General features: G+C 35.0%; 1 protein-coding gene across 10 annotated transcripts in view; it reads left to right on the top strand.

Moving 5' to 3' along the window:
- Positions 1 to 26409, top strand: part of UNC79 (unc-79 homolog, NALCN channel complex subunit) — a 348180-nt gene that overhangs the window by 73834 nt on the left and 247937 nt on the right. For 8 of the 10 annotated variants that reach the window (XM_037832001.1, XM_037832000.1, XM_037832008.1 and 5 more), the window contains exons 1-4: positions 11575 to 12279; positions 12979 to 13099; positions 20557 to 20861; positions 24693 to 24863. In XM_037832001.1, coding sequence (XP_037687929.1) covers positions 12177 to 12279; positions 12979 to 13099; positions 20557 to 20861; positions 24693 to 24863 — 700 coding nt within the window. In that variant the 5' untranslated portion in view covers positions 11575 to 12176. Of the gene's footprint in view, positions 1 to 11574; positions 12280 to 12978; positions 13100 to 20556; positions 20862 to 24692; positions 24864 to 26409 lie in introns of those variants that run through there. The other 2 variants (XM_037832007.1, XM_037832003.1) reach the window with 2 other exon arrangements.

Raw genomic sequence — 26409 nt, 5'->3', positions numbered from 1 at the left:
AAGATCTTATGGAAATAAAAGAAACTGTTGGCCAAATTAAAAAGACTCTGGATATTCACAATACAAGATTAGAGGAAGTTGAACAACGTCTTAGTGTCCTAGAAGTCCACAGAACAGAAAATGAAAGAACAAAAGAAAGAATGGAGAAAAAAATCGAAAAAATTGAAATGGATCTCAGGGATATGATAGATAAAATAAAACGTCCAAACTTAAGACTCATTGGTGTCCCAGAAGGGGAAGAGAAGGGTAAAGGTCTAGAAAGAGTATTCAAAGAAATTGTTGGGGAAAACTTCCCCAACCTTCTACACAATATAAATACACAAAGCATAAATGCCCATTGAACTCCAAATAGAATAAATCCAAATAAACCCACTCTGAGACATATTCTGATCAGACTCTCAAATACTGAAGAGAAGGAGCAAGTTCTGAAAGCAGCAAGAGAAAAGCAATTCACCACATACAAAGGAAACAATATAAGACTAAGTTATGACTACTCAGCGGCCACCATGGAGGTGAGAAGGCAGTGACATGACATATTTAAAATTCTGAGAGAGAAAAATTTCCAACCAAGAATACTTTATCCAGCAAAACTCTCTTTCAAATTTGAGGAAGAGCTTAAATTTTTCACAGACAAACAAATGCTGAGAGACTTTGCCAATAAAAGACCTGCCCTACTTCAGATTCTAAAGGGAGCCCTACCAACAGAGAAACAAAGAAAGGGGAAAGAGATATAGAGAATTTTAACAGACATATAGAACTTTACATCCCAAATCACCAAGACACTCATTTTTCTCTAGTGATCACGGATCTTTTTCCAGAAGGGACCACAAGCTGGGACATAAAACAAGCCTCAATAAATTAAAAAAAAAAATTAAATATACTCAAAGCACATTCTCCAACCACAATGGAATACAAATAGAAGTCAATAATTTTTGAATTGTAACTCCACTATTTACTTCCTACACGATATAAAATACACAAACTCTAATGACAAATCAGTGGTTTTGAACTCAGTGTAAAATATGTAATTTTAGACAACTATATAAAGGTGGGGGAATGGAGGAGTATAGGAACATAGTTTATATGTCCTATTGAAGTAAAGGTGGTATCAAAGAAAAACAAGATTGTTATGGATTTAAGAGGTTAATTTTAACCCCCACAGTAAACACAAAGAAATTATCAGAGAATATGACCATAGAAATGAAAAGTAGAGTATGGGTTAAGAGAAATGGAGGAAGGGGCAATGGGGAGTTAACAAATGAGTGTAGGGTTGATGTTTGGGGTGAAGGGAAATTTCTAGTAATGGATGGTGGGAAAGAGCATTACAACATTCTAAAGGTGATTAATCCCACTAATGGAATGCTAGGGAGGGGGTGGAATGGGAAGATTTAGGCTGTATATACGTTTCCACAATTGAAAAAAATAAAAAAAGACAGTCTAAATAGATGACAATTGAATGCCAAGGATGAATCTGGATGGGATTGGAGGATGGAGGACAGGAGGCTCATAGGGACACAGTTGAGACAAGGAAAAGGAAATATAGAATGTAAGCTTTGTATCATTGTTGAATCTCTTGTACTTCTTAGCTGTGCTTAATGGGATTGCATAAAAGAATGTTCTTGTTCATGGGAAGTGTATATATGAATTATAGTGTTTGTTCAAGGATGTGTGCAGCTAGCTCTCATATGTTCAGAAGACAGAGCAATAGATGATGGATGATAGGGAGGGAGGGAGGGAAAGAAATAGTGATGTGACAGCATGTTAATTTTGGTGGATTGGGCTATCGCGGGAGGGGGGTCAGGGTATGATGGAGTTCTGTGTATGGGGTTAGTATTGTTTTTGCAACTGTTCCTATAACTTTGAATTTATTTCAAAATAAAAAAAAAAGAATGAGTGGTGGTTATTCCCTCCTCTTCGTTTTTTTTTTTGGAATAGTTTGAGGGAGATTGATGTTAACTCTTCTTGGAATGTTTGTCACAATTACCCTGTGAAGTCAACTGGTCCTGGGCTTTTCTTTGTTGGGAGGTTTTTGATGACTTATTTAATCTCTTTACTTGTTATTAGTCTATTGAGATCTTCTATTTTTATTTTTATTTTTTGGTTTTTCTTCTTTCTTTTCTTTATTAGGGAAGTTGTGGGTTTACAGATAATCATGCATAGAATACAGGATTCCCATATACAACCATATTATTAACATTTGTTACAATTGATGATAGGACATTTTAAATAATTGTATGCTAACTATAGTCTTTGGTTTAACTTAGGGTTCAGTGTTAGTGTAGTATAGATAACTGGATTTTTTTTCAATTTTTATTGTTACCATATATACAATCTAACATTTCCCCTTTTAATCACATTCAGATATATATTTCAGTGCTGTTAACTTTGTTTATAATGTTGTGCTACCATCATCACTATCTATTACCAAAACATTTCCATCATTCTAAATAGGAGCACTGTACATTTAAGTTTCAACTTCCCATTCCCTGTCCAACCACATCCCCTTGTAACCTATATTCTAGATTCTGACTATGAGTTTGCTTATTCTAATTGTTCAAATCAGTGAGATCATAATATATTTGTGTCTGGTTTATTTCATTCAACATGATTTCTTCAAGGTTCATTCATGTTGTCACATGTATCAGGACTTCATTCCTTTTTATGGCTGAATAATATTCCATTGCATTTATATACCATATTTTATTTCTCCATTTATTGGTTGATTGACCTGCATGGTTTCTGATGAAAAATCACACTTAATTTTATTGGGGCTCCCTTGTATATAACTCATTATGTACATGGAGAAAGAACTAGAGGATATTAGGAAACCAATGAAAGAATAATATCAGAATTCTCAACAATATGAGAATCTGTCTTACAGCTTTCAGAACTCTGTCTTTGGCATTTGAAAGTTTTTATATTTTGTGTCTGGTCATCGTTCTTTTCAAGTTTATTCTGTTTTGGGTTTGTTGGGATTCTTGAATGTGTATATTCATGTCTTTTGTTAAATTTGGTAAGTTTTCTGTCGTAATTTTCTTTGAATATTCCTTCTGCTTATTTCTCTATTTTTTTTTCCTTTTGGCATGTCCATAATGCATAGATTGGTATCCTTGATTGTGTCTCATAAGTCTCTCAGGCTCTGTTCACTTTTTTCTGTCTTTTTTTTTTTTCAGCTCCTCAGCCTGAGTTGTTTCAGTTGTCTTTGAGTTCATTGATCCTTTCTTCTGACAGCTTCAATCTGCTCTAGAAACCTTCCAGGGAGTTTTTCATTTAAGTTATGGTGTTCAATTCCAGTATTTACATTTGGTTCCTTTTTAAAATTTCTCTTTCTTGAGATTCTCATATTATTCTTTCATTGGTTTCCTAATATCCTCTAGTTCTTTCTCCATGTTTTCTTTCATCTCCTTAGAGCATTTTGAGGATCTTTTTTGAAAAATCTTTGTGCACTGTGTCCAAAGTCTTGTCTTTTTCATTGATTGTTGCTGGATTTTTATCTGTTCCTTTGGATAGACCATCTTTTCTTTTTTCATTTGTACTCTTTTTTTTTTTTGTACACTGTATATTTTAATATTTTAAAATGTTAATTCTGTGATTTAGTCCCTGAAGTATCTGTTACTTAAGTTTATATCCAGCTAATGATATGAGTTCCGGGAGGTAAGAAAAACAAACAAATGAAGGCATAAAAGCCTTTCACAGTCTTTGCTAATTGGCTCTGCCTTGGCTGGTATTCTTGGTTGGAGTTTAGTCTTCCTATCAAGAAGATCTGCCTGAGGGAAAAGTGAAGCGCAAGGTCCTCTCCATCTTTTCTGAGCCTGTGTTTTGTTCTGGACTTGTACTTACTCACGGCCTTAGAAATTCCCCTATTTATAGGAATTCTAAGGCTTCTTCTAATCTTATGAAATGGCTATACAAATGTAATGTAAGATGATGGTGGTGATGATGATGATGATGGTGGGGGTGTTCTTCACTGACCTGTCCTGTCTGCCGAAAGTGCCTGGTAAAGTTTTCCACCTGGAACTAAAACTGACTGAAGCATGTGTATGTAAGTGTACAAATATTTTGAGGAGCTTAATAATGCAATTTGTTACATCTGATATCCTTTTGCTTTTGAAGGTTGATTTGATTGTTTTGGCTCTCTACGTATGTGTTTCCTTTTCTATCACCTTTTTTTTTTCCGTCTTTTATGCTGTTTTGCTTTTATTTGAAGAGGATGACCTTCAAAGAAAGGAGATCACCCTTTGATTAAGGATATACAAAGAACCCTGCTTCTCTCCTAGATGTTCCAATGTATTGTTCTCCCCACATGTCCATTTCTGAATATCTTTATTATTACCTGTATCTATTTCTTATTATTTAAAAAAGGCGAGTCTTTGAATATGGAATTGGATTTCAATACCACATGCAGTAGTATATTGTGTGTGTGTGTGTGTGTGTGTGTGTAGGGGGGTTGTGCTGAATTTTGTCTGTGAAAGATCATTGGTCTCTTTTCCTCACTCCACAAGTTATTCCATTTTTAGAGCTATGGCAATAGACTGGCATAGGGGAATGAGAAGGAACTAACATGCAACTGCTAATTTTAGTAGTAATTTATTATCTACTAAGTGCTAGTTATTGTGCTCAGTAGTTTACACATGCAGTATTTTTAAAGTCCTTATAGCAGCCTGTGAGATAGATATCACCATCTCCTTTTCTAGGTGAGAAAATTGAGGCTCAGAGAAGTTCATTACTTTCAAGTTCTCATAGCTAGTAAGTAGAAGTGCCATAATACCAGTGACACTTGAGTTTTAGTTTTGGTTCTGACTCAAATGTTCTGTATGACTTGGGGCATGTTTCTTGACTGCTTGGCTCCTCCATTTTTCTATCTGTAAAATGGAGCTTTTTCTTTTAGAAAAGCTTCAATTGCTGCAGGTGGGGGTGAGGAAGAGAGTGAGGAAGTAGCTGCAAAATTATAGATTTTATACTGAAATAAATGATGAAAGGCATGGAGAAGGTGGAACAGATGGTAGAAATGGCTATAAAGAGACCAATGAGGCCCATTTTCTGTGTGCCCTCATGGCCTTCTCGGGAGCCCGTGGGTGGGAGTTGTCATTGTGAGGCTGGAAGGGAGAGAGGAAGGGGTGCATATGGAATTTAGAAAAAGCTTCTCACAAATCTCGTTTGGTTCTGATAATAAGCGATTTATTTGTTAGTTTTGTTAAATATGATCATAGTATTGCGATGATGTTCAAACATCTTTATTGGTTGGAGATTATACTAAAGTATCTATGAGTGAAATGATACAATGAATAGGATTTGCTTTAAATACCCAAGGAGAAAGAGTGGGAGGGGTAGATTCCGACTATTGAAACTGGGTGATGGGCACACAGGCTTCATTATACTTTTCTCTCTATTTTTGTGTGTTTGAAATTTCCATAACAGAAAGTAAACAAACACAAAACAAACAAAAAAAGACTCCATGTGAAAATAAAGAGTAATCAGAAGAGAGGCCATTATGCTAATAGGGGCTTTTACATGTGGTAGGGTGAAAGGATACAAATAACCTGAATTTTAGCTTCAGTGGATATCAGACAGGACTCCAAATTCTGGTCTGATTCTATAACATCATCCTCCAACTAAGGCCCCCTCAGCTTCAGTTCTTTAACAGTATCAGGGATCCGATTTGTGTCTCACCTGGGGTAGCCTGGGCACCTGCTAGCCTCAGGTGTTCTTCTTGTGGTCCTTATTCAACACAGCAAGGAAGCCTAACTCATTCTGAATGCAATGGGGCTAATTTTAGCTGTGCTAAATCCTGTGTATTCTCTACTTTGCAAAGGTTTTCTCAAAAGGTCTTTCCCAGAGGTGTGCCTCTCTAAGAGTGATTCACTTTCCTGTACTCAGGGATACATAGCTCCAACCCTCAGTAAGACTGACTCAGAGAATGAAGAATATTTGTATTCTTTGCCTGTGACTCTACTCCCTGAGCTCATCAGGGGCACATATCATCCTACGACCAGAAGGCCATGCCTGGTTTGTCACATAGTCCCCTGGAGGGGATCTTTGTCCCTCTGACTAATGGATAGATCCTCCTTGCTCTTGCTCTAGTTTTACAAACACAACTCCTTCTTTAGCCCTTCAGTCAGCTTTCAGCCAGCCCTGCTCCACAACCCAAAATGGATAATGGTGCATTTGGAGGTTTTGAAAGAAAGTGATACAGTAGATCTCATGATACAAATGGTTCTTCCTACAAGTAGGATGGAAACTTCAGTGTCATATCCAAGATCCAACACTAGTCCATGAAAGGAAATCAAATTCTAAATACCTTTGTTATACCATGAGTCATGTGATATGTGAATTAATTAATTCGTTCAATTAACATTTATTTAGGGGGACCAGGCACTTATTAAATGCTCGGTATATAAAAATAAGAGACTGTTTTTGATCTCAAGGATCTGATAGCCTAGTGGAGGAGATAACAAGTGAATTAATAATTATAGCATTTTGTGATAAGTGCTATAATAGTGCTAGGTGCTAGGTTATGGTAGGGGAGCGCCAAAGAGATTTATCTAACACAGCTTACAGGGTAGAGTTGGGGTTAGGTATCTTCAGAGGAAGTGACTAGAGCTCAGCTTTGAAGAATTCTTTTGAATTGAATTCTCTGCATTCCTGTAGAGATAATAGTGTTGTGCAAAACCATGGAAGGGTATGAGCATTATGAGTTGGGGCTTTTGCAATTCAGTATGGCTGAAGTGTAGTATACATGGAAAAAAAGTCAGATGATGAAGCTTGACCAGCGAGCAGGGATCTGTTCATGCTGGACTCTATATGCTAAATTAATTGTGTTGATTTTTAACCAGCAGGAAATGAGGAAGATTTGCATTTTAGAAAGATCACTCTGGTTTTCATGTGGAAAAAAGATCATAAGGGAATCAGTCTGCATCTAACAACAATAATTTAGGAAAGAGGCTGAGCAGGCTTGAATCAAACTGATATCATTGCGGATGGAGAAGAGGGTAGTTTCCAGAGATATTTCTGAGGTAGAACTGGCAGGATTCAATGAAGTAGAATCTATTTGATCTGAATATATTTTGAGGTACACAAAAATAGTGAATAAAGACAAATATTCTATGGCGATTTAGAAGGATATATGAATTCCTTACGATACTGTAATCAAGAGAAGAAATAAAAAAAGATACCAGGGATAATTTTTACTTAAATCATTGTGGTTAATATTTATAGCAATCCAAATTAGTGACATATATCCAAATAGCCTTTGTTTATATCTCTTATTTCTGAGTGAAAGGTTAGATTGGAAAGAAGATGAATACTTTAAAATGGGGCAATGACAGCAAATCCCTAAAATTTTAGACTTTATGTAGTGGGTGAAAAAAGCAATAAAAATTAAGATGCAGTTATGACATGTGCTATCAAATCTACAACATTAAAGTCAACATTTGCAAAGAATGTGGACGAAGTACTATTCTAATTTCTCCTTTGGTAAAACCAGAACAGAACAAAACAAGCAAACAAAAAACACCCCTGAAGCTCAGTGATATTAAATGATTTGCTTTAGGTCAAACATAGCTATGGGTGGGAACTTACAACCCATTTCAGAGCTCTCTGCAGAACATCCTGATAACTCGATACCAACCCAGCATGTTTCAGGTCCAAAGGTATAGTAAACAAAATCAGAGTGGCCTGTTTGCAGGAAAAAAAAACAAAACAAAACAGTAAATACTGGATATGATAATTAAGAATCTATAAACATTTTAAATATATATCAAATAACAATTATTTGGAGCTAGATTGGAATGAGAGATGGGAAGAAAATAAATCATCAAAAAGCATACTACATTACTTATGTGTTATACAAGCAAATTTTATCTGGAAATTACTATTTGTGTAAATGATATAAGAATTTTAAATAATTTATTTAGAGAATATCAATAGGAGTAGAAAATAGTTGACATTTTAAACTTCCAAATCATTTCAACCACTGTGTTTTTGTTGAACATCTGCTACATACCTAGGCTAGCATTGTGCAAGTTCTAGGGGGGTTACAAACAAAATATGAGATAGCTCTATCTTCAAGGATCATAAAGTGTTGTTAGGGAAACTTGATTTGCAAACATGAAACTAATTTAGAACCATCCAGATCAGTTGATCATTCAGTAAAATTTTATATGATGAAGTGACAAAATTTTCAAGACACAATAAATGTTGAGTAGTTAGAGAAAAGAAGATACTAAGACTGTCAAGAGTCAGCAGGCTTCACTAATATTGTGACTCTCAACATGGGCCTTGAAGGATTAAAGGGATTTGCTTTTTCAAGGAAAAAACGGTGGGGCTTGTGAATTAACCATGCTTTTGTTTTGTGTCTTCTTAAAAAAATAAACACAGAGTTAGTCCAATATTTCATCTGTTTATTGTAGTAATACTTAGTGAATTATTGGAAACAACCTAAATGACAAACAGTGGGGGATATGTTAATATTTCATGGCATAGCCATATAAATGTGGTCTGGTGGGAAAGCATGGTTTATAGCCAGTTAAAATATCAGTTCCAACACTTACTAGCTTTATGCCTTTGGGCATGTCATTTACTCTTGTGAGTTTTGGTTTATTCAGCTTTAGTTGGCAATGATAATAACCACTTTGCAAAGTTATTGTGAGGATTAGAAATAAGTTTATAGAGCATCTGGTACATAGTAGGCATTCAGTAGATATTGTCAGTATTCACATTTAAATGATATGTACCCTACTGGTCTGTAAGGAGATACTTTCTTTCTGGATGGCAGTTTTTCAATTATTATCAAAAGCCTTGAATGAATATTTCCTCTTTTACTCAGCAATTCCTCTACTAAAAATGTATTCTAAGGAAATAATTAAAGATGTTTGCACATATTTAAAAGGATACTCTTTGCAGCATTGAATAGAATAGTGAAAAATAACCTAAAACTTCACAAGTAGAGAATTGGTGAAATAAATTATGATCTACTTACATAGGGAAATCTATAAAGCCACTAAAATGATGATATAGAAATGGATTTCTGACCCAGGAATTGAGGGAAACAGATTGTAAAATTAAAAATAGTAGAATCCCATTTTCATAAATGTTTATTTATGCAGAGAAAATTTTCTAGAAGGATAATATACCAAAATGTTAATGGTTGTCTCTGAATAATGGGCCTTACCTGATTTTTTTTTCTTCATTATGCTTACCTAAAGTTTTTACTTTTATTATATGGAGCATAAATAATTAAATTTTTAAAGAGAGGAATGGGTCGCTATTAAAGTATTTATTGACAGGAAAATGCTTTTAAAAAGATTCAAAACTTATGTACTGCTATATGATCCCAATTTTGTTAAAGTTGTTTTATAACTATGCCTAAAATGAATGAACTTTACTTTTGTGGCTCTTTCTCTCAAAACGTACCAAAGCTTCTAAGAAATGGTGGGGATTTGATGGGTATTGAAATAGTGGAAGCAAAGGTTAGACTCGTGTATGCCTGGATAAAAATCATCACTTTCTTAGACTACCCTCTTTTATTCTTCATTTTCACGACAGCTTTGGCGTTCTTAACTACTTTCATAAAGAAATAAAGTTTTAATCACTGCATAAAACCACTCTCTCCCTCCCTGCCTCTTTTCCTTTTATCCTTACTAGGATGAATTCAATAAATTCAGTACCCACCAGACTCTGGGTATATACAGTGTGAATAAGAGACACAATTCTTGGAGCTTTCTACGTGGGAGAGATAGTAAGCATCCACACAAATAAATATATAATTACAAATTATGCTAATTAGCATAAAAGAAATGACAGAGTTAAAATTGAGGTGGGGCTAGGAAATCAGTTTATGCCGGGAAGTCAGCAGAGACCTCTGTGAGTTAATGACATTTAAACCCAGCCTCGAAGGTTGTTTTATGATTATCTCCATTTTAGAGATGAGGAAAACTAGGGTTAAGTAGAGAGAGCCAAGACCTTAACCCAGAACTGTTTGATTTCAGAGCTCATACTCTTAACTCTTATCCTCCTCTTATAATAATTCCTATATGATGGCTTCTGTTTTCTTAAGGTATAAGGAAAGTGGTGGGCATGGGGGAGTTTTGAAGAGCCTGGAGAAGTGGTGAACCAGTGAATGAAGAGAGTGGAAGAAGTTTACTAGAGAAATGTAGTTTTAGCATCAATTGGGATTGGAGATAATTTATTTATATCCACCCTGCCCAATTAACTGAGTTTCTGCAGCAATATTCAGCTATATGGGTGGAGTAAAGAATAAGAACTCTGCGCTGCCATGAGGGTGCCATGTGGGCTTATTAACCAGCCAAATGAGCATCTCTTATACACCAGATTGAAATGTAAATGAATTATAGTCACATCCTCAGCACTTTTACAAAATGTTTTATGTCAGGCCTTTTTGGCTGTTCTCAAAGAGTTGAAAACAGCAAAGTTAAATCATGACTTCTTAGATCTAGTTGCATTCATCAAAGCACAGAGTAGCTTGAACATTTCTTCCAACTTGTTCTATAAATTGTCTTTCGTGATTACTCACCACTATCTTCCTCTCTCTCCCCCCTTTCTCTCTTCCTTTTACCCATCTTCACTCATTAATTATTTATGGAGCACACCTACTGGTGTCTGGCACTGGTAGGGATTAAAAGATCCCACAATCCAGTGTCGGAGACAGATAAGCATGTGTACAAAATTTCAAGTGCTAACTGCTATTATTAAAATATTAATTCATTTGTTCATTTATCCTACAAATATGTGAAGTACCTACTAAGCACCAGGCAGTTTGTTAGGCTTGCGCTAGAGACATGTTTAAGATATGGTTTCTGCCTTCAAGAAGTTTACAGCCTGGTGTAGAAAAATAAAGAGGTAAGTAAACAAACAGAGACAATATAATGTGAAGTTTACAAAATATTAAAAGATTTCGAAGAAGAGAGTGATTCTAGTCTCTGCTTTTCCCTGGATGTTTGGATATGTTGAAAGGAGCTATTACTGCATTTAACAAAATGAACGATAAAGATAACATTTGTTTGTTCATTCATTACACAACCTTTTTGAATGATTGTTATTGTTGTGTAGTGACAAATTCATAGCTCTTGAGTTATGAGCAAGCCAATGAGTTGGAGGCTCTCTGATTTTTCTCCTCGTTTGAGCTTATTGTCCACACCTTGCGCTTCCATTGGTATTCCTGAAATACTCTGTAAAAATCTGCTGAATAGTAAAGCTTGAGAAGTCACAGTAAGAAAGCATTACTGTGATGGTGGATGGGCAGAAAGCACACATCTCATATGTTTGGAACTGGAAACTATGTATTAATGTGGGGGTTCCTTGTAATGTGATTTTAAAAAAAATTATTAATAGCCGATCAAAAACACTGAGAAGAAAATGGATTTTTATAGATGATGTACTTAAAGCATTTTAAAGCATCACCTATTTATACCTTATCTCAAGAAAAACTTACTTACAATCAAACACTTATGGGTTATTTGAGACAGTAGATATAAACTTGTTGCTTTCTTCAGAGCTGATAGGCCATACAAACCCAAAGGTATTATTATCTGCAATCTGGATTTAATTTTTGGTAAACATGCCAAATATATTATGGAAATAGTGCAAGTAGTAAAAGAGAGAAAAGGAAAATCTGCTATATGGTGTATGTGGGATTTAGAATTGGTGATTAACCTAATAACAGCTGAAAATTGCCAACTGCTTTGATTTCATGGAATAAAACTCCACTATCTCCATATTAAATGATTTCAGAATTGTTTTCTGAGCGCACTGAATTGGGAGTAAGGGAATCTAAGTTCTAGATCTAGTTCTGCTATTGATTTACCTGTATGCCTCATTTTCCCTGTCTCTAAAATGAAGTGGTTTTTGGAAAAGTTCTCTAAGTTCCTCCCAGTTTGGATATCTCATCATTTTGTGATTCTACGTCCCACACCTATCAAAAGCATTTTGACTTTATTTAAGTTGCTCAAGACAGCATTTCAGTTAGAATTCATCCAGGATCTTGTTTCCATTGGGAACAGCAAGGCCTTGCTTCTCCAGGACTTGATATGTCTTCTGTTTACTGCTGATGGTGAGCCATGCCACCTAAAAGGCTCTCCTGGTAGCCTTAAAGATTGAGAGGACAAGTGGACAGTGTTGAGAACTCTGTGGAAGAGGAGACCAGAGAGACGTTGATCATCATGGCTCCTTGGGATTTTCAAAGAGGAATGACTAGAGCTGGGCCATTCACTACAGCCAGGTCCAAAGTCAGGTCAGGAATGTGGACAGTGCTGGTGACTACAGGTAGGTCTAGGAGGGTAAATGCATCTATTTAGTCCCTCCTGAGTCTTGAGAAGATCTGGGCAACCAAGCTCAGAAAACTATTAGGCAGTTTTCTAATTTATGAAATTCTTTGTAAGAAAAATATGACATTCATTTTTTATATTTTTATTACCACACAATCATTGTATTCTTATTTAATATTCACCAAGTTACTCTATTCTTAATCTACTCTCACAATTTAAGCATAATCTAAACATTCTTTCGTGATCACTTGTTGAGTTAAAAATCTGCTTTCAACTGATGCTATTGTGCAATGGACTCATTTTTATTTTAGGATTGTTAGACTTTTGCTGAAAGACCTTGGAAATTTCTCCTTCAGTTTTAGTTAACCGATATTTAATATAATTCTCTGGTGGCAGAGATTTATATCTATTAATATTTTGCTAATAATAACCTAATGTGGGGGTGATTAGAAAACGCTTTGGAGCACTGCTTTCCTTAGTGATAAAAAAAAAAGTAATGGATACTTTGTGAATGGGATATTAAACCATATAACTAAAAATAATTTTGTAGGCTGAATGCAATTATACAATATTAAAAGTCTTTTGTAATTGTTTCTGTCATGGAATTCTGGTAAAAACTTAAGTGTTATGTATGCCTAATACATATTACAAGATAATTTTTTTTTTTTTTTTTTTTTTTTTTTTTGCTTTTATCTAGTTGCTTCCAAGATCCGATACTTGCAAGAATATCATAACCGGGTTCTTCACAACATTTATCCTGTACCTTCAGGAACAGATATTGCAAACACCCTGAAATACTTTTCTCAGACCTTATTAAGGTAAGCTTTAAAATATCCTCTACTTTGAAAGAATTATTAGGTAGTACTGTTAAATTTATTGGGACCTAAATTTGTATTGAATTGATAGTTTTGAAGGGCCTTATGTTTTCTAGTGCTCTGCCAGAAGATTCTGGACTCAACCCTCTGGGTGTATATAGCATATAGGATCACAGGCCTCACTGAAAATAATGGGTTGTGTGGCTATTGCCTGCTTTTCTCAGTTGAACAAATTTTCAAGAGATTTATAAAATGATAAATGTTATGCTTTGGGGACTAATATAGAATGGGGTTCAAAGGAGAACCTATATGGCTTAAAATTAAGAATAGGAAATATTTTTGGTCTTAGGAAAATCAGAATTAGGTAGTGTTTTAGACCCATCAGATATATTTCCTAAAATGTAATGTATGGTAATAACAATTATTTTTTAATCTGTGTAACTCTTTAGAGGCTAAGGAAACAAAAACACGGGAGCTCTTTTTATATTGTCTGCTTTTACCATAAGGTAGAGAGAAGAGGGACCTTTCTGTTTCACGCTTCTCATTAGGAAAAACAAGCAGACAATGATGAGTCTTTCAGGGGAAGTCTTAATTGCTTGAGAAATTACACTGAAGTTAGAAGAATGCGTCACTTTCCATGAAATCCTAAATCTTGGTCTCTTGCATTACCATGATCTTCTCACTCTAAATCTGATTTTGGAAACACATAAATGGACTTGAACTCTACTCTTTCTTTTAGCAATACAACAGTCAAAAAAATTCATCAAGCAGGTATTATTAGGAAAGGACAAAAATTCGGGAATGATTGTAGTGGTGCTGGATTTTTCCAGTGGTCTAAGACTTTGCCACAGTCAGACTGAAGGCTTTGTAGAAGAAGCTGTACATGGTCAAGTCAGCTACTAGCCTTCTGCAGATCCACTGCCTCAGTTTTCTTGTTATTCTTTGTTATTCTTTGGACTATCTTTTCTTCTTTAGAATTCTCCTTGTCCATATTCTATATTAAAAGGATTCTGATGATCAGATTTAGAAATTTCATACTTGCATAGTAAGTTTAGGACCCTATGAAAGGATATTTCCCTTCCTTTCAAATTGCATTGGAAAATGATCCCAATTTTCATCATTATAATCACAAAAGTTTATAAACCAAGACATCTAATTATGTTCTCTTGAATTCTTCTTTTGGGTTTGAGGTCATGCTTCTCAAAAGGAAACACTTTCCTTTGTCATGAATTCTGAAAGTTCTTAAAGTGAGGGAGGCTTTTCATTGTGAAGCAAGATTGTGAATTCCATTTGCAAAGAAACTGTGACATCCTAGTTGGTACTTCTGAGCTTGCTGCCTAGATTTAGTTATTGTGACAAAAACTTAAGAAATTTAGATATTGAAGTCATGTTTGAAAGATGAAGATTCCATTTTCTTGAGAATGTATCATTGGAATATGGCCATGAGTGATAGCATTTTAAGGTGTTAAGGTAGTTTGTTCAAGTGGTCTATTGGAGAAGATTCTATGCATTTGAGCTGAGTACGTTTTGAAAGGTAGACAACTTCAACAACAACTATTAATAATAATACTAGCAATAACTATCATTATTACATTAATATTATATTATAAAGTAATTAGTATGTGTCAAGTACTGTTCTAGGCACTTTGCATGGGTCATCTCATTTAATCCCTCATAATAATTCTGTAAGTGTATTATTATACCCACTTTACAGATAATGAAACTAAGGTTCAGAATGATTGAATAAGTTGCTCATAGTTACATATTTCATAAATAGTGGAACCAGGATTTGGCTGTGGTAGTCCTGATCCACAAGACTTGCTCTCAACAATTATGCTGTACTGTTTTCTTTTTAGTACTGCTATTTATCATATTCAAGGACACTTTTAGCAAAAACTTGGTTTAGCCATTGGGAATTCTGGCATTGATTACCAGTCCATGGAGTAGTTTCAGCTCTCTTTGAGGTAAGAGGGAGAAAGGCAGTGTTGAGCACAAAGATTTTCTACCTTTTGGAAAGTTGAACTGTACCTGAACTCATGTGGACAGCGTTTCAGTTTCCAGGGGGTTAGCTCTATTTCCTACTCAGCAGTTAGTTGTGGATGGAGGATTAGAGCAAGCTGAGAGGCTATAATGAAGGACACCCACCCACCTGGACACACGAATTATACACAATGGTGGGAGGAAGAAAACACTGAGGAATGCAACGTGTACATGAGTTGACTTTAATACTTGCAGGTTCAACTCTGGGGCTGAACCAAATGCATTTTGTTTCTTCTTTTATCTCTACTCCTGGGGCTGTTTTTTTTTTTTTAACCTTTTATTTTCTTTAGTTTACTGGAAATTTGGAATTTAAAACTGTTGTTCTATTTCTTGGACCAAGCTATAATCACTTCCAATGTTGATATAAACAATCTATAAAATCGTATTTATGTATCTTCATTTTATTTATGCTATTTGTTCAAGACAAATAAGACAATCTAGGCATTTGAGGTCCAAGATTATTGGCAATAAGATTTTGTACACCAAACAAAATGGTTCCCTTTGCATTTTATTTTTCAAACTTCCATTCAATTTTATACTTTTAATTTTGAAATAATTTCAAATTTACAGGATAGTTACAAAGATAATAGAAACCCCATACAGAGACTCCAACATACATCTATCCCTCAGATCGCCAGATCCACCATCTTTAATATTTTTCTACATTTGCCCTTTTATTGTACCTATTCATCAGTCTAACAATCCATCTATCTATATGTCAGTCTATCTGCCTGTCAGTCCATTTTCTGAACATTTGATTGCAGGTTGTACACATCATGCTACTTCAACACTTAATACTGCCATGTACATTTCCTAAGAATAAGAATATTCACTTATGTATCCACTTTAAGTGTAGTAATCAAGTTCAAGTAAGTTAGCATTGACAGTACGCTAACAGTGTATATTCCTATTTTTTCATATATCCCAATAATGTCCTTTTGAGCCTTCTTTCCTCCCTTGTTAGAGCCCATCCAGGATCCTGTATTTACTTTAACTGTCATTGTCTCCTCAGTTGCTCCCTTCCTTCCTCCCCTCCTTCCTTCCTCCCTTCCTTCCTTTCTTTCCCTCCCTCCCTCCCTCCCCCCTTCCTTCCTTCCTTCCTTCCTTCCTTCCTTCCTTCCTTCCCTCCTTCCTTCCTTCCTTCCTTCCTTCCTTCCTATTCTCTGATATTTTCTTATAGTTATATGGGGCTTTAAATTTAACATCCTAAATCTATAATACTCTTGTTTGCTTTGATACCAACTTAATTTCAATACTATACACAACTATGTTCTTATACTCCTCCGTTCTCCCGTTTTTACGTAGTTCTTGTCACACATTATATTTTATACATTATGAGTCCCAAACTACTGATTGCTCATTACATTTTATGCATTTGTCTTTTAGATTCTGTAGGAAGTAATGGTTCCCTTTGAATTTTATATAATTTTTACATTAAGAAGCATTTCTTACTTTCAGAATTCAGGTTCTTGGAAAGAAACAAGAGTTAAAAATTAGAGATGAGTTTACAGAGTAACTCTCTTTCTATTTGAATATTCTAAATGATGTTAAAATTAATTGTTTTTTTTCTGGTTAAAATATGCAACATGAAATTCCAACAGGTTCACATAAATCAGAATTCTATTTTTGGAGTAATAAGTCCTCTGATGTTCATGCATGCATGCATGAATCTTACTTATTTCAGCAGAGTTTCATACATATTTCCAAGGGTATGTATTTCAAGTAATTTAATCCACAAGAGTGGGGAAATTATAAATTAATGTGATTGACTATGTCAGCAATTGAAGAGTCCACACATGTCCACTTAACTCAAATTAGACTCATATTTAGGTTCCTGGAGGTTCCCTAAACTCTAGGTGAGTGGAAGGCAAGTCCTGTGTGTAGCTTGGTAGCCTTTGAGCCTGTGAAGGGTTTGGCACATAGGAAGGGTTCAGTTAATGTTTGTTGAATTCCATTGACTTTAGTACAGACTTCCATCCAATGCAGGAACTCTGTTTAAGCATTTATTTACTGTAGCAGTGACTGGGGGTCCTGGGTGAAATTTCATCTGAGTGCTGAGTTGTACTCATTATGATTTAGCATGGACATAAGTTTAGCAGTGAACAGATAGTTTTTTTGTTTGTTTTTGGCATTAGAAGCAGCTGCAAAGATTGTCTAGTTTAACTCCTCCTCAGCCCTGCAGAGGAATCTGTTCATTCTATCTTGGAAACGTTCCATGGCCATATTTTAAACATCGAAGGTCTTCTTTAAGGATCTTGCCTTTCACCTGGCAGAACATCTAAAAGTTCTCAGTCTTTTTCCTATGTCAAGCATTCTTTTGAAATTTCTTTGCCAAGGTCTCTCTTCTGGTGCCATTCAAATTGCTTGCACATAAAATATTTTAAGAATTCATTACATTTGGGGAAAACTGCTTGCTGCTAACTCTTTAGAAAATGTTCAATATGTTTTTTAAGGGAATTCTACTCTCAGCCCAATAATTTTAACTAAATTGTAATTTCTAATTGCTTAGGAAGAATATATATACCTTAAACTTATTGATCTGAAGTCCATGCTTTAGAGCATAGCATAGTCAGGTAAATTTTGTTCAATATATAGATTCCAATCAAATGACAAATTCATAATCTATTAGAAACTTTATTTTGATGCATTAATTTTCTGTGCTACAAATACCTCAGGGCAACATCTCATCTTTCTGCACAGAGGTCCTCTTTTTACCCCCTTGAGGTCGGAAGCAAATACTTGCTAAGGAGGAGCTCATGAGGGAACAGGAAAGGTGAAAAGTTGCTGCTGGGTCTAACTCTTCCGAGCAGGCTTTCCTAATAGTCTTTTTGGTTTAGTCTTCAGATCACTGAGAAAGAAATTCAGATGGGGAAAATGGTTTTATCATTCCCAAGTTAGACAGTTTGGTTGGGGAAATACGTATTTTCTTTTTCTGAATAAATTTCACAAAACATCATAAAATCACAATGCATTGTACATTTATTCATGAGCCCTTCTTAAGTTTTTTCACAAATGAAAACATTTCCTTACATTGAAACATGAATGGTAATTTAAAACTGGTTTCATGGATAACTCATTTTCAGTCATTTTTTTCTCAACCTCACCTGATTATTAAATCAAAAGGCAGCGAGAAGACAGCTTTGCTGTTTCAATGCCGACATTCTTCCCTCCCTGCGTGTGTAGAGCTGTTGCTGCTCTCGTTTGAGAACCCACATCTACAGGGCGGGAAGAATTTCAAAATAGAGTCTCCAAAGTGGATTTGACTAGTATTTGTTGGATTATATCAAACTTTGGAAAAATACTAATGTTTAAAAAAATAATGTTATATTTCCCCCATCGAAGTTTGATCAGAGCACTATACTTAATATAAAGGATAGCATTATGATATTCAGCTAATTTTGTCCTCTAAGGCAAAATGTTCCACTTCTTATACCACCTTTAGAAGGGCTACGTCTTATAATTTGGAAAAGATGCTGGTGGTAGGCTAATTAAGGACTGAAGTTGGGGAAATAATATATCTGATTTTTATCCATTGTGATTCTTAAGGAATTTTCAGTAGGATAGAATCCTATAAGGTGAAACCAAATTTTTGGTGTCTGATCTTTTCAAGAAAATAATGTTTAAAGGTGATAATTTCTGAAGTAATTGACTTATATGAGAAAAATATAAAGTCTGATATCATTTATTATAGATGTAGGCAATCGGGGGTAACTGGAATGTTGATATTATCCCGTTATAAAGTCGGAGCTTACAAGTCAAATAAATCACACCCAAAAAAGTAAATTAAATCCCTTTAAAGTAAAAAAAAAAAAATTACACTAAATCTTATCTATTGCTAAGAAGTATTACATAACTATTCTGAAATATTTTTATTATTATCAATTGTTTTTCCCTGGACATTGGGTAACAGAAGACAAAGGAAATTGAGGTAATTTAGGCACATGGAAAATAAAAAGCATGTAGTCATTTTTCTTACATTGCAACATATATTGCAGTAAGAGTAAACAAAAATAAATGTAAACTTGACATAACAAGCATGCTCGACACTAACCAATTCTTCACATGACTGTTAAGCTGTAAATGTAATATCATTAACTAAGAACTTAGAAATGTTTGATGCACATAGGATAAGTGTAAGACAAGCTTATTTTTATGTAATGAAACATCTATAAATTGTTATATATTTTGATTAGCATATAAGTGTACTATATAAAAGCACTTATTAAGTGCAGTAGATATTGTCATTACAATGCATAGTTATTGTCTTGGATAATAAATAGTGTAACCTAATTTTAACAAACCTAAACATTTGGCTAAGCAATAATTTGTTCTATTTTTAAATTAGCAACTTCTCTGCTTTTCACTTTTACTAAAAGCTTTCTATTTTAAAATTAAGGCTAAAAGAGAACCAATTTATTTGTAGAATTTATTTTTATTCCCATTAAACTTTTTTTTGACTTTCTAAATTATCTTTCCTTTAGTTTTTAGTGAGTTTTGTTGAATAATAACGTAAGTAGCAGCAGTAATATATGAGATAATCATGTATGATGTGCAGCTATATGACAAATACTGCTTGCTTAGTCCTTAGAATTTTGCAGGTAATTATTTAATAGACCACTGTTTGTATTCATAAAATAAAATGTTTCCTCCCCAACACGCAAAATTAAAAAACACACATAAATAACCATTATCATTAGCTCACAAACATATGCTACAGACCATCTACTATATATTATTTTATAGCTTTTCCAATGTAGTTTAGCTAACATTTTAGAAATATGTATTATTTCTAAATTCATATGCCTGTTTAAACTTCATTATCTCAAATGATACTGACAGAATGTCATGAAACAGTATCATAATATACATATAGACATTATTTTGATGCAATAAACATGTGCTTTTTAAGACTTTCTTAATAAACACACATGTTTATTCTTTGCTAAAACATGTTTCTGCAAGTGCCATACCTATATTTTGCATGTTTTTATTTACCTGATAAAGACTGCCTTGCTGAAAACTTCCTTTCTTTCGAAAGCGCATTTTAATTAGTAATAAAAGCCCTTATTATTTAGACCAAGCCATTGTTTTTCCTTCTAGGAAACCTCTCCTTCACCAAACTGATAAACTGTAAAACATGGGTTTGGCACTGAAACATGCATTTTTATATTTTTGCTCCTTATTAACCAGATAACACATGAGATGCAATGAAACTTCCACAAAATAAACTTTGTATTATTGGTATCTCTGAGCCTGATGCTTGCAACCAGTACTATATTGGTAGACACTGCTGGTGTGGCGATTGCATCTTATGTGGGGTGTATCTGGTGTTTTATTATTTGTTTTAGAGTGTCATTTCAATGTAATGTGCTGTTCTTTGTGTCTTTGTTGTCTCTTTTTTTTCTTTGTCCCCCCAACAGCATTTTGTCCCGCACAGGGAAGAAGGAAAACCAAGATGCCTCCAATTTGACAGTGCCCATGACCATGTGTCTTTTTCCTGTGCCATTCCCACTCACCCCATCTCTAAGACCGCAGGTCAGTTCCATCAACCCTACTGTTACTCGCTCCCTCCTTTACAGCGTCCTGCGAGATGCTCCCTCTGAACGCGGCCCGCAAAGTCGTGATGCTCAGTTGTCAGACTACCCTTCTTTGGACTATCAAGGCCTCTACGTGACTTTGGTGACTCTCCTGGATCTAGTTCCTTTACTACAGCATGGCCAACACGGTGAGCATTTAATTGAAACCATTGAAAGATACGTGTATACTTACGTACATTGAGCAAGGGGCTTGGAGATTGTGGTTATTCATGTCATAGATCACTTGAAGGGGCTTTAGGTGGCTAAAGCCTTTCTTTACACTGAAATTGAATTATGATATTTCCCATCCTATCATTTTTCACTGTTTTATTGCTGGAGGGATGTTATCCAAGTGGGCCTGTATTGGGGAGAATGGGCTGGAGAAAAAGGAAGAATATAACAAGACATTATTTCCTTTCCCCTGATGTGCTTATCATGGGGGCTCTTGTTTAAATTATGATTTGGAGGCTAAGATTTTAAAACATATCCCGCAGAAAATGTAGGAGGTGGAGATGGAAGCACTGGAGCTGACAATTCTGTGACTTTGGACAGATCCCTAAATCTCTTTGGGACTCATTTTTTCCTGACTTTAAACTTAGGAGGTTAGAGAAGAAGAAATCTCAGAGGTCTCTTCCAAATTTACCTAATTATCAATAGTTATTACAAAGTGCCGGAGTGGTACAGTATGAAGTGGTGTTCTATTCTGTGTATAGTAAATAGTCTTAATGCTGCTTCAGATGGGTGTCTAAGAGAATGGTTCTTTTCTTAACCCTTGCCCCTTTATGCTATGTGTTTTTAGTTAATTTCATTATCTTGCTTGTTTACCAAATTCTTCTAAACCATAAATGGGGATACAGTAATATCTCTTGATTAACTACCCAATATTGTTTTTGGGAGAATCAACTGGATAACCATGCAGTAAGAAAAGAGTTTTTTTTTTTTTTAAGAACATGCACTTTTAAAACATTAGTTGTCTAAACTTTAAAACACAGATAATTTGTTCCCTGGAAATATGATAACAAAAGTTTCTCTGTACAGAAAAATTGGAATGTTGGAGAATGGGTGGGTGATGGGGGTTATTTTGCCATGTAGTTACAATGCTTAATGGTTTATCTAGTATGATGTGTTCCTAATTTTAAACATTTTTAAAAAGTGACTTTCATAAAAATGATGAAATAATGATTATTGAGTTTGTTTTTTCTTATATGTGTAATTCTGATAATGAATATGAAGAATATATAAATTTGTAAAGTTGCTTATTGTATAATTTTGTAGCATTCTTAAGCCTAGCCACTTTTATTGTGATCCTGTCCCAGCTCAGAACTTGAACATAAGGTTGCCAGAGCTTACTGTGTTGGTGAGCCTATCAGTGACCGAACACAACTTTTCTTTCTAACTATCGATCCTGAATTCCCGGTGGACCTGCCTTATCTTAGGATGGTCCTCTGTGTTAGGGAAGCTGTCCTTTATCTTCAGAGCCCTTTGATTAAGATGAAGGCATTCGATTTGGTAAATCACAACCCATTTAATTGCAATTAAAGTGTAAATTATGACAGTCTCAGGGAGATGATTTATATATTTGCTTTTATACCTTTTTGTGACTTTACTCTTCATTGTTATTTATATACTGTGTTCTGCATTATAGAAGTTAGAAGATAGGAAAAAACTCAGTAGACCATACCTTGGAGGTTAGAAAACAATAGAGCATTATTTCTGTAAGTGTGTTAGGAAAACATTGGTATCGCCTGGGGAGCTTACTTGGTAAAAACCAAAGAATTCTGGGTCCCATCCCAGGACTTTTGAGTAAGCATCACTGAGGAGTGGGCCCTGAGAAACTGAATTTTTAACCAGCTCACTGGTGATCCTCTTGTACACTGAGTTTGAGAACCACTACACTAAAGCCACAGGCTGTTCTCACACTGGGGCTATATGGTACAGGCTATGCTTTTGCCATAGTCCAGCTACTAACTCTCGGGTGATCTTGGGCAATCACTTCCCCTCTCTGAGCCTCAGTTTCCTTATATGAAAAATACTGTAGGTGGGTGTTCTAGTTTGCTAATACTTCTGGGATGCAAAACACCAGAAATGGACTGGCTTTTATAAAGAGGGTTCATTTGGTTACACAGTCACAATCTTAAGGCCATATAAAGTGTCCAGGGTAACACATAGACAATTGGGTACCTTCACTGGAGGATGGCCAATGGCGTCCGGAAAACCTCTCTTAGCTGGGAAGGCACATGGCTGGCATCTGCTCCGGAGTTCTGGTTTCAAAATGGCTTTCTCCCAGGACATTCCTCCCTAGGCTTCAGCTCCTCAAAAATGTCACTCTTAGTTGCTCTTGGGGGCATTTGTCCTCTCTTAGCTTCTCTGGAGCAAAAGTCTGCTTTAAAAGGCCGTTTCCAAAATGTCTCTATAAGCTGCAGCTCCTCTCTCAGCTCCTGTGCATTCTTCAAAGTGTCCCTCTTGGCTGTAGCAAGCTTGCTCCTTCTGTCTGGGCTTATATAGTGCCGAACAGGCAAGGCCACACTTCCACGGAAACTATCCAACCAGAGTCATCACCCACAGCTGGGCAGGTCACATCTCCATGGAAACACTCAAAGAATTACAGTCTAATCAACACTAATATGTTTGCCCACACAAGATTACATCAAAGATAATGGCGTTTTGCGGGGACATAATACATTCAAATTGGCACAGTGGGCTTTCAGGCCCCTTTTAGTGCTAATGTTCTGTAATTAGATTAAAAGGATCAGCTAATGTGGCAAGTGCTGAGGTGTCTTTTAGGCACAGCCTCAGTTAATTCTTAGTAAAATATGTGCAGATTTTCAATTTTGTTTATTTGAGCCCAAGGTTGACTTATCCTTGCTGCCCAGTATGCAGTATAGCCCCAAACTGTCCCTTGTCAGTTGGTGTGCCTCTTGATGGGGGCATGTGAATTTTAATGATAATCAGAAATAACATTAGGAATCAAAATAACACTAAAAAGATAAATCTGCTGCCAAACAAACGAGTCTAATAACTTTCTATTATAATGAATTCTAAAATGATCGAAGTCTTTGTCAAGTTTTGTCTGATGGCCTTTTTATTTGGAGGTCCTGATACATCAAAAACATATGTTTAGTATAATGGAATTTGGTCTAAATGCATTCTAAAGCTAAATAATTATGGTTTTTTGAATGTCCTCTATTTTTACTCCTGTGCAGATAATAATAGTAAAAATATTAATATTAATAATAATGGCTAATATTTGTGGATAATATGTGCTGTGCTAAGCACTTTACATTTATCTTCTTTAAACCTCATAGCAATCCTTCAAACGAAGTGAGGTAGGTACTGTTATTATCCCCTTTTCAAATATGCACATACAAAGATTATTATTGGGTGTTACTTCCTCTCATGATCATTGATAACTAAATGTACAGAATCACACAGTATGGGTTTATGGTTTCTTTTCTTTAGTGTATGCTGAGTCTGATGCTGTGCTGGAGGATGCAAGTCACTGCATTGCCCAGGACTCCGGTTTTAGAAACCTTGTGGTTTAGTTGATAGAGCTAAAATAGCCTGGCTTTACTTTCAGTCCTGCCCTTGACGTTCTAAACATTCCAGTGGGCAAATATTTTAACATTGTTATTTCTAAGTTATCCTGCATAAAATGGAATGGATGTAAGAATACTAAAGTGATTTAAAGATTTATTAACACATGAAGAGAGTAATATGAATACCAAATATTACTAAAATTGTTGATGTGGAAGAAAAATTCATGTAACAGATATTTGTATTTCTTACTCATCAGTCATTTATTGAGTAACTACTAAATATATAGTTCATTATACTAAGCAATATGTTTCAAAACTCTTAATAGGAAAGGAGGAATAGCTGCTTATAGTTTAAACCAGCTCATAAATACTTAAAATGTAAAGTTAGCATATTTTGTTTATGGCAAAATATTCAGTGACTGATTATTCAATTTTGTTTTATAGATCTTGGACAGTCAATATTTTATACAACTACATGTTTGCTACCCTTTCTCAATGATGATATTCTGAGTACTTTGCCCTACACGATGATATCAACATTAGCTACCTTTCCTCCATTTCTGCACAAGGATATTATTGAATATCTTAGCACATCTTTCCTACCAATGGCTATATGTAAGTTCAATCTTATCTAATACTATATTATTTTTATGTATTGTACTAATGGAAATTGCTTTTGATGTTATAGGCTCTGTATTTTCAGGATTATAATGGAATCATTTGTTCTATAGATATGCTATTATTTAAATTTGACCATTTCAGCATGACTGTTAGGGTGAAAATAAATGAAAGCTGATTGTACCTTTCAAAATCTGTTATTCACATAGTTTAATCTTATAGAATAGAGAGAAAGAACATATCAGGGAACAGTCTATATTTCTACAGTCTATATATTTTTTTGTCATTAAAAAAAAGGTAGGGAGATTGTCGACTCAAATGTAGAAATTCTTATCTTTTTCATCTAAAGACAGTAGGGTGCAAAGGAAAGTCAAGAAATGTAGATTCTGGTCCCAGTTCTGTCCCTAATTTGCTGTGTGATGCTGGGCAACTCACATAGTTGAAACCTCATCTACAAAATGGTAACACCAGCTTTCCCTCACCAGCTCTCCCTCAGAGGGTTGTTGTGATGATAAAGTGAGTCAAAATTTGTGAAGACACTGAGAAAAGTTAAAGCCTGCAGTTTATGGGCAAACTTGTTACAAAGCATGGAACTGATTTGAATTCAATTTCACTTTCATAGATTTAATTCTGCAGGTTTTTCCAGACATGAAAGTAAAGCGAGAAAAAAAGTTGGGTATTTTGTTTTTTACAGTGAAAATTCTTCTAAAGCATTTTTTAAAGAAATGGATTATGTATTAATCTATCTTTCAGGGTTTAGGAGTCAGATCTAGAGGCAAACAACCTCTCCACCATAGCCTAGCCATGTGACCTTAGGCAAGTTACTTACTCTGTTTCTTACCTGTACAATAAGAATATTAGTAATAACCACCTCATGGAGTTGTTTGATAATATTTTTAATTCAGAACATTGCTAAAGTGCTAGCACAATCCCTGGTCAGTAAATATTAGTTTACTTCTCTCTTTCCCTCAACTCTTGTTCTATAAAAATACCTCTCTGGCCACATTCAATTCTTAGCAATCATCATTTGCCATTTTAATTTGATCTACTTATTATCTTATTAAAGCTGTTGCCTTCTAATAACAATTGGAACTTGGTAATTGACCTACATTTACTTATTTTACAGGCAAGTTTAGTTTCAGCTATGGAATTGTAATTTTCATGTATTTAAGAAAAGAGTCTGACTTTTCTGCTTAAATCCTATAGAGATTTGAAAACAATTAGCAGACTGCCTACTCTGTTCAAGTAATAGAATATTTGATAGTTCTAATTTTTGGTTCTGTGTAGCCTTACAAGAAGGCAAGTATTTGTTTACAGATATAGTTTTAGAATTGCCTAGTCATATATCTTCTTGTAAGAAATGTTAACTTTTAAACTTAGGAATAGGACTTCTTGTTTTTTTGAAGAATAGCAGGTGAGGCTATATCTTTCTGATAATCTAATTTAGTGTATCCCTACTTCTTAGGAATAAGTTCGTAATTTTGGGAGAGGCATTAAATATATCAGGCCTCTGAAGTTATATAAAGATTGATAAGGCATTGAG

The sequence above is a fragment of the Choloepus didactylus genome, chromosome 4 (genome assembly GCF_015220235.1).
Source record: "Choloepus didactylus isolate mChoDid1 chromosome 4, mChoDid1.pri, whole genome shotgun sequence".
Classification (NCBI taxonomy): Eukaryota; Metazoa; Chordata; class Mammalia; order Pilosa; family Megalonychidae; genus Choloepus; species Choloepus didactylus.
Note: the sequence above shows the minus strand (reverse complement) of the source record. Positions and strands in the feature narration are given on the sequence as shown.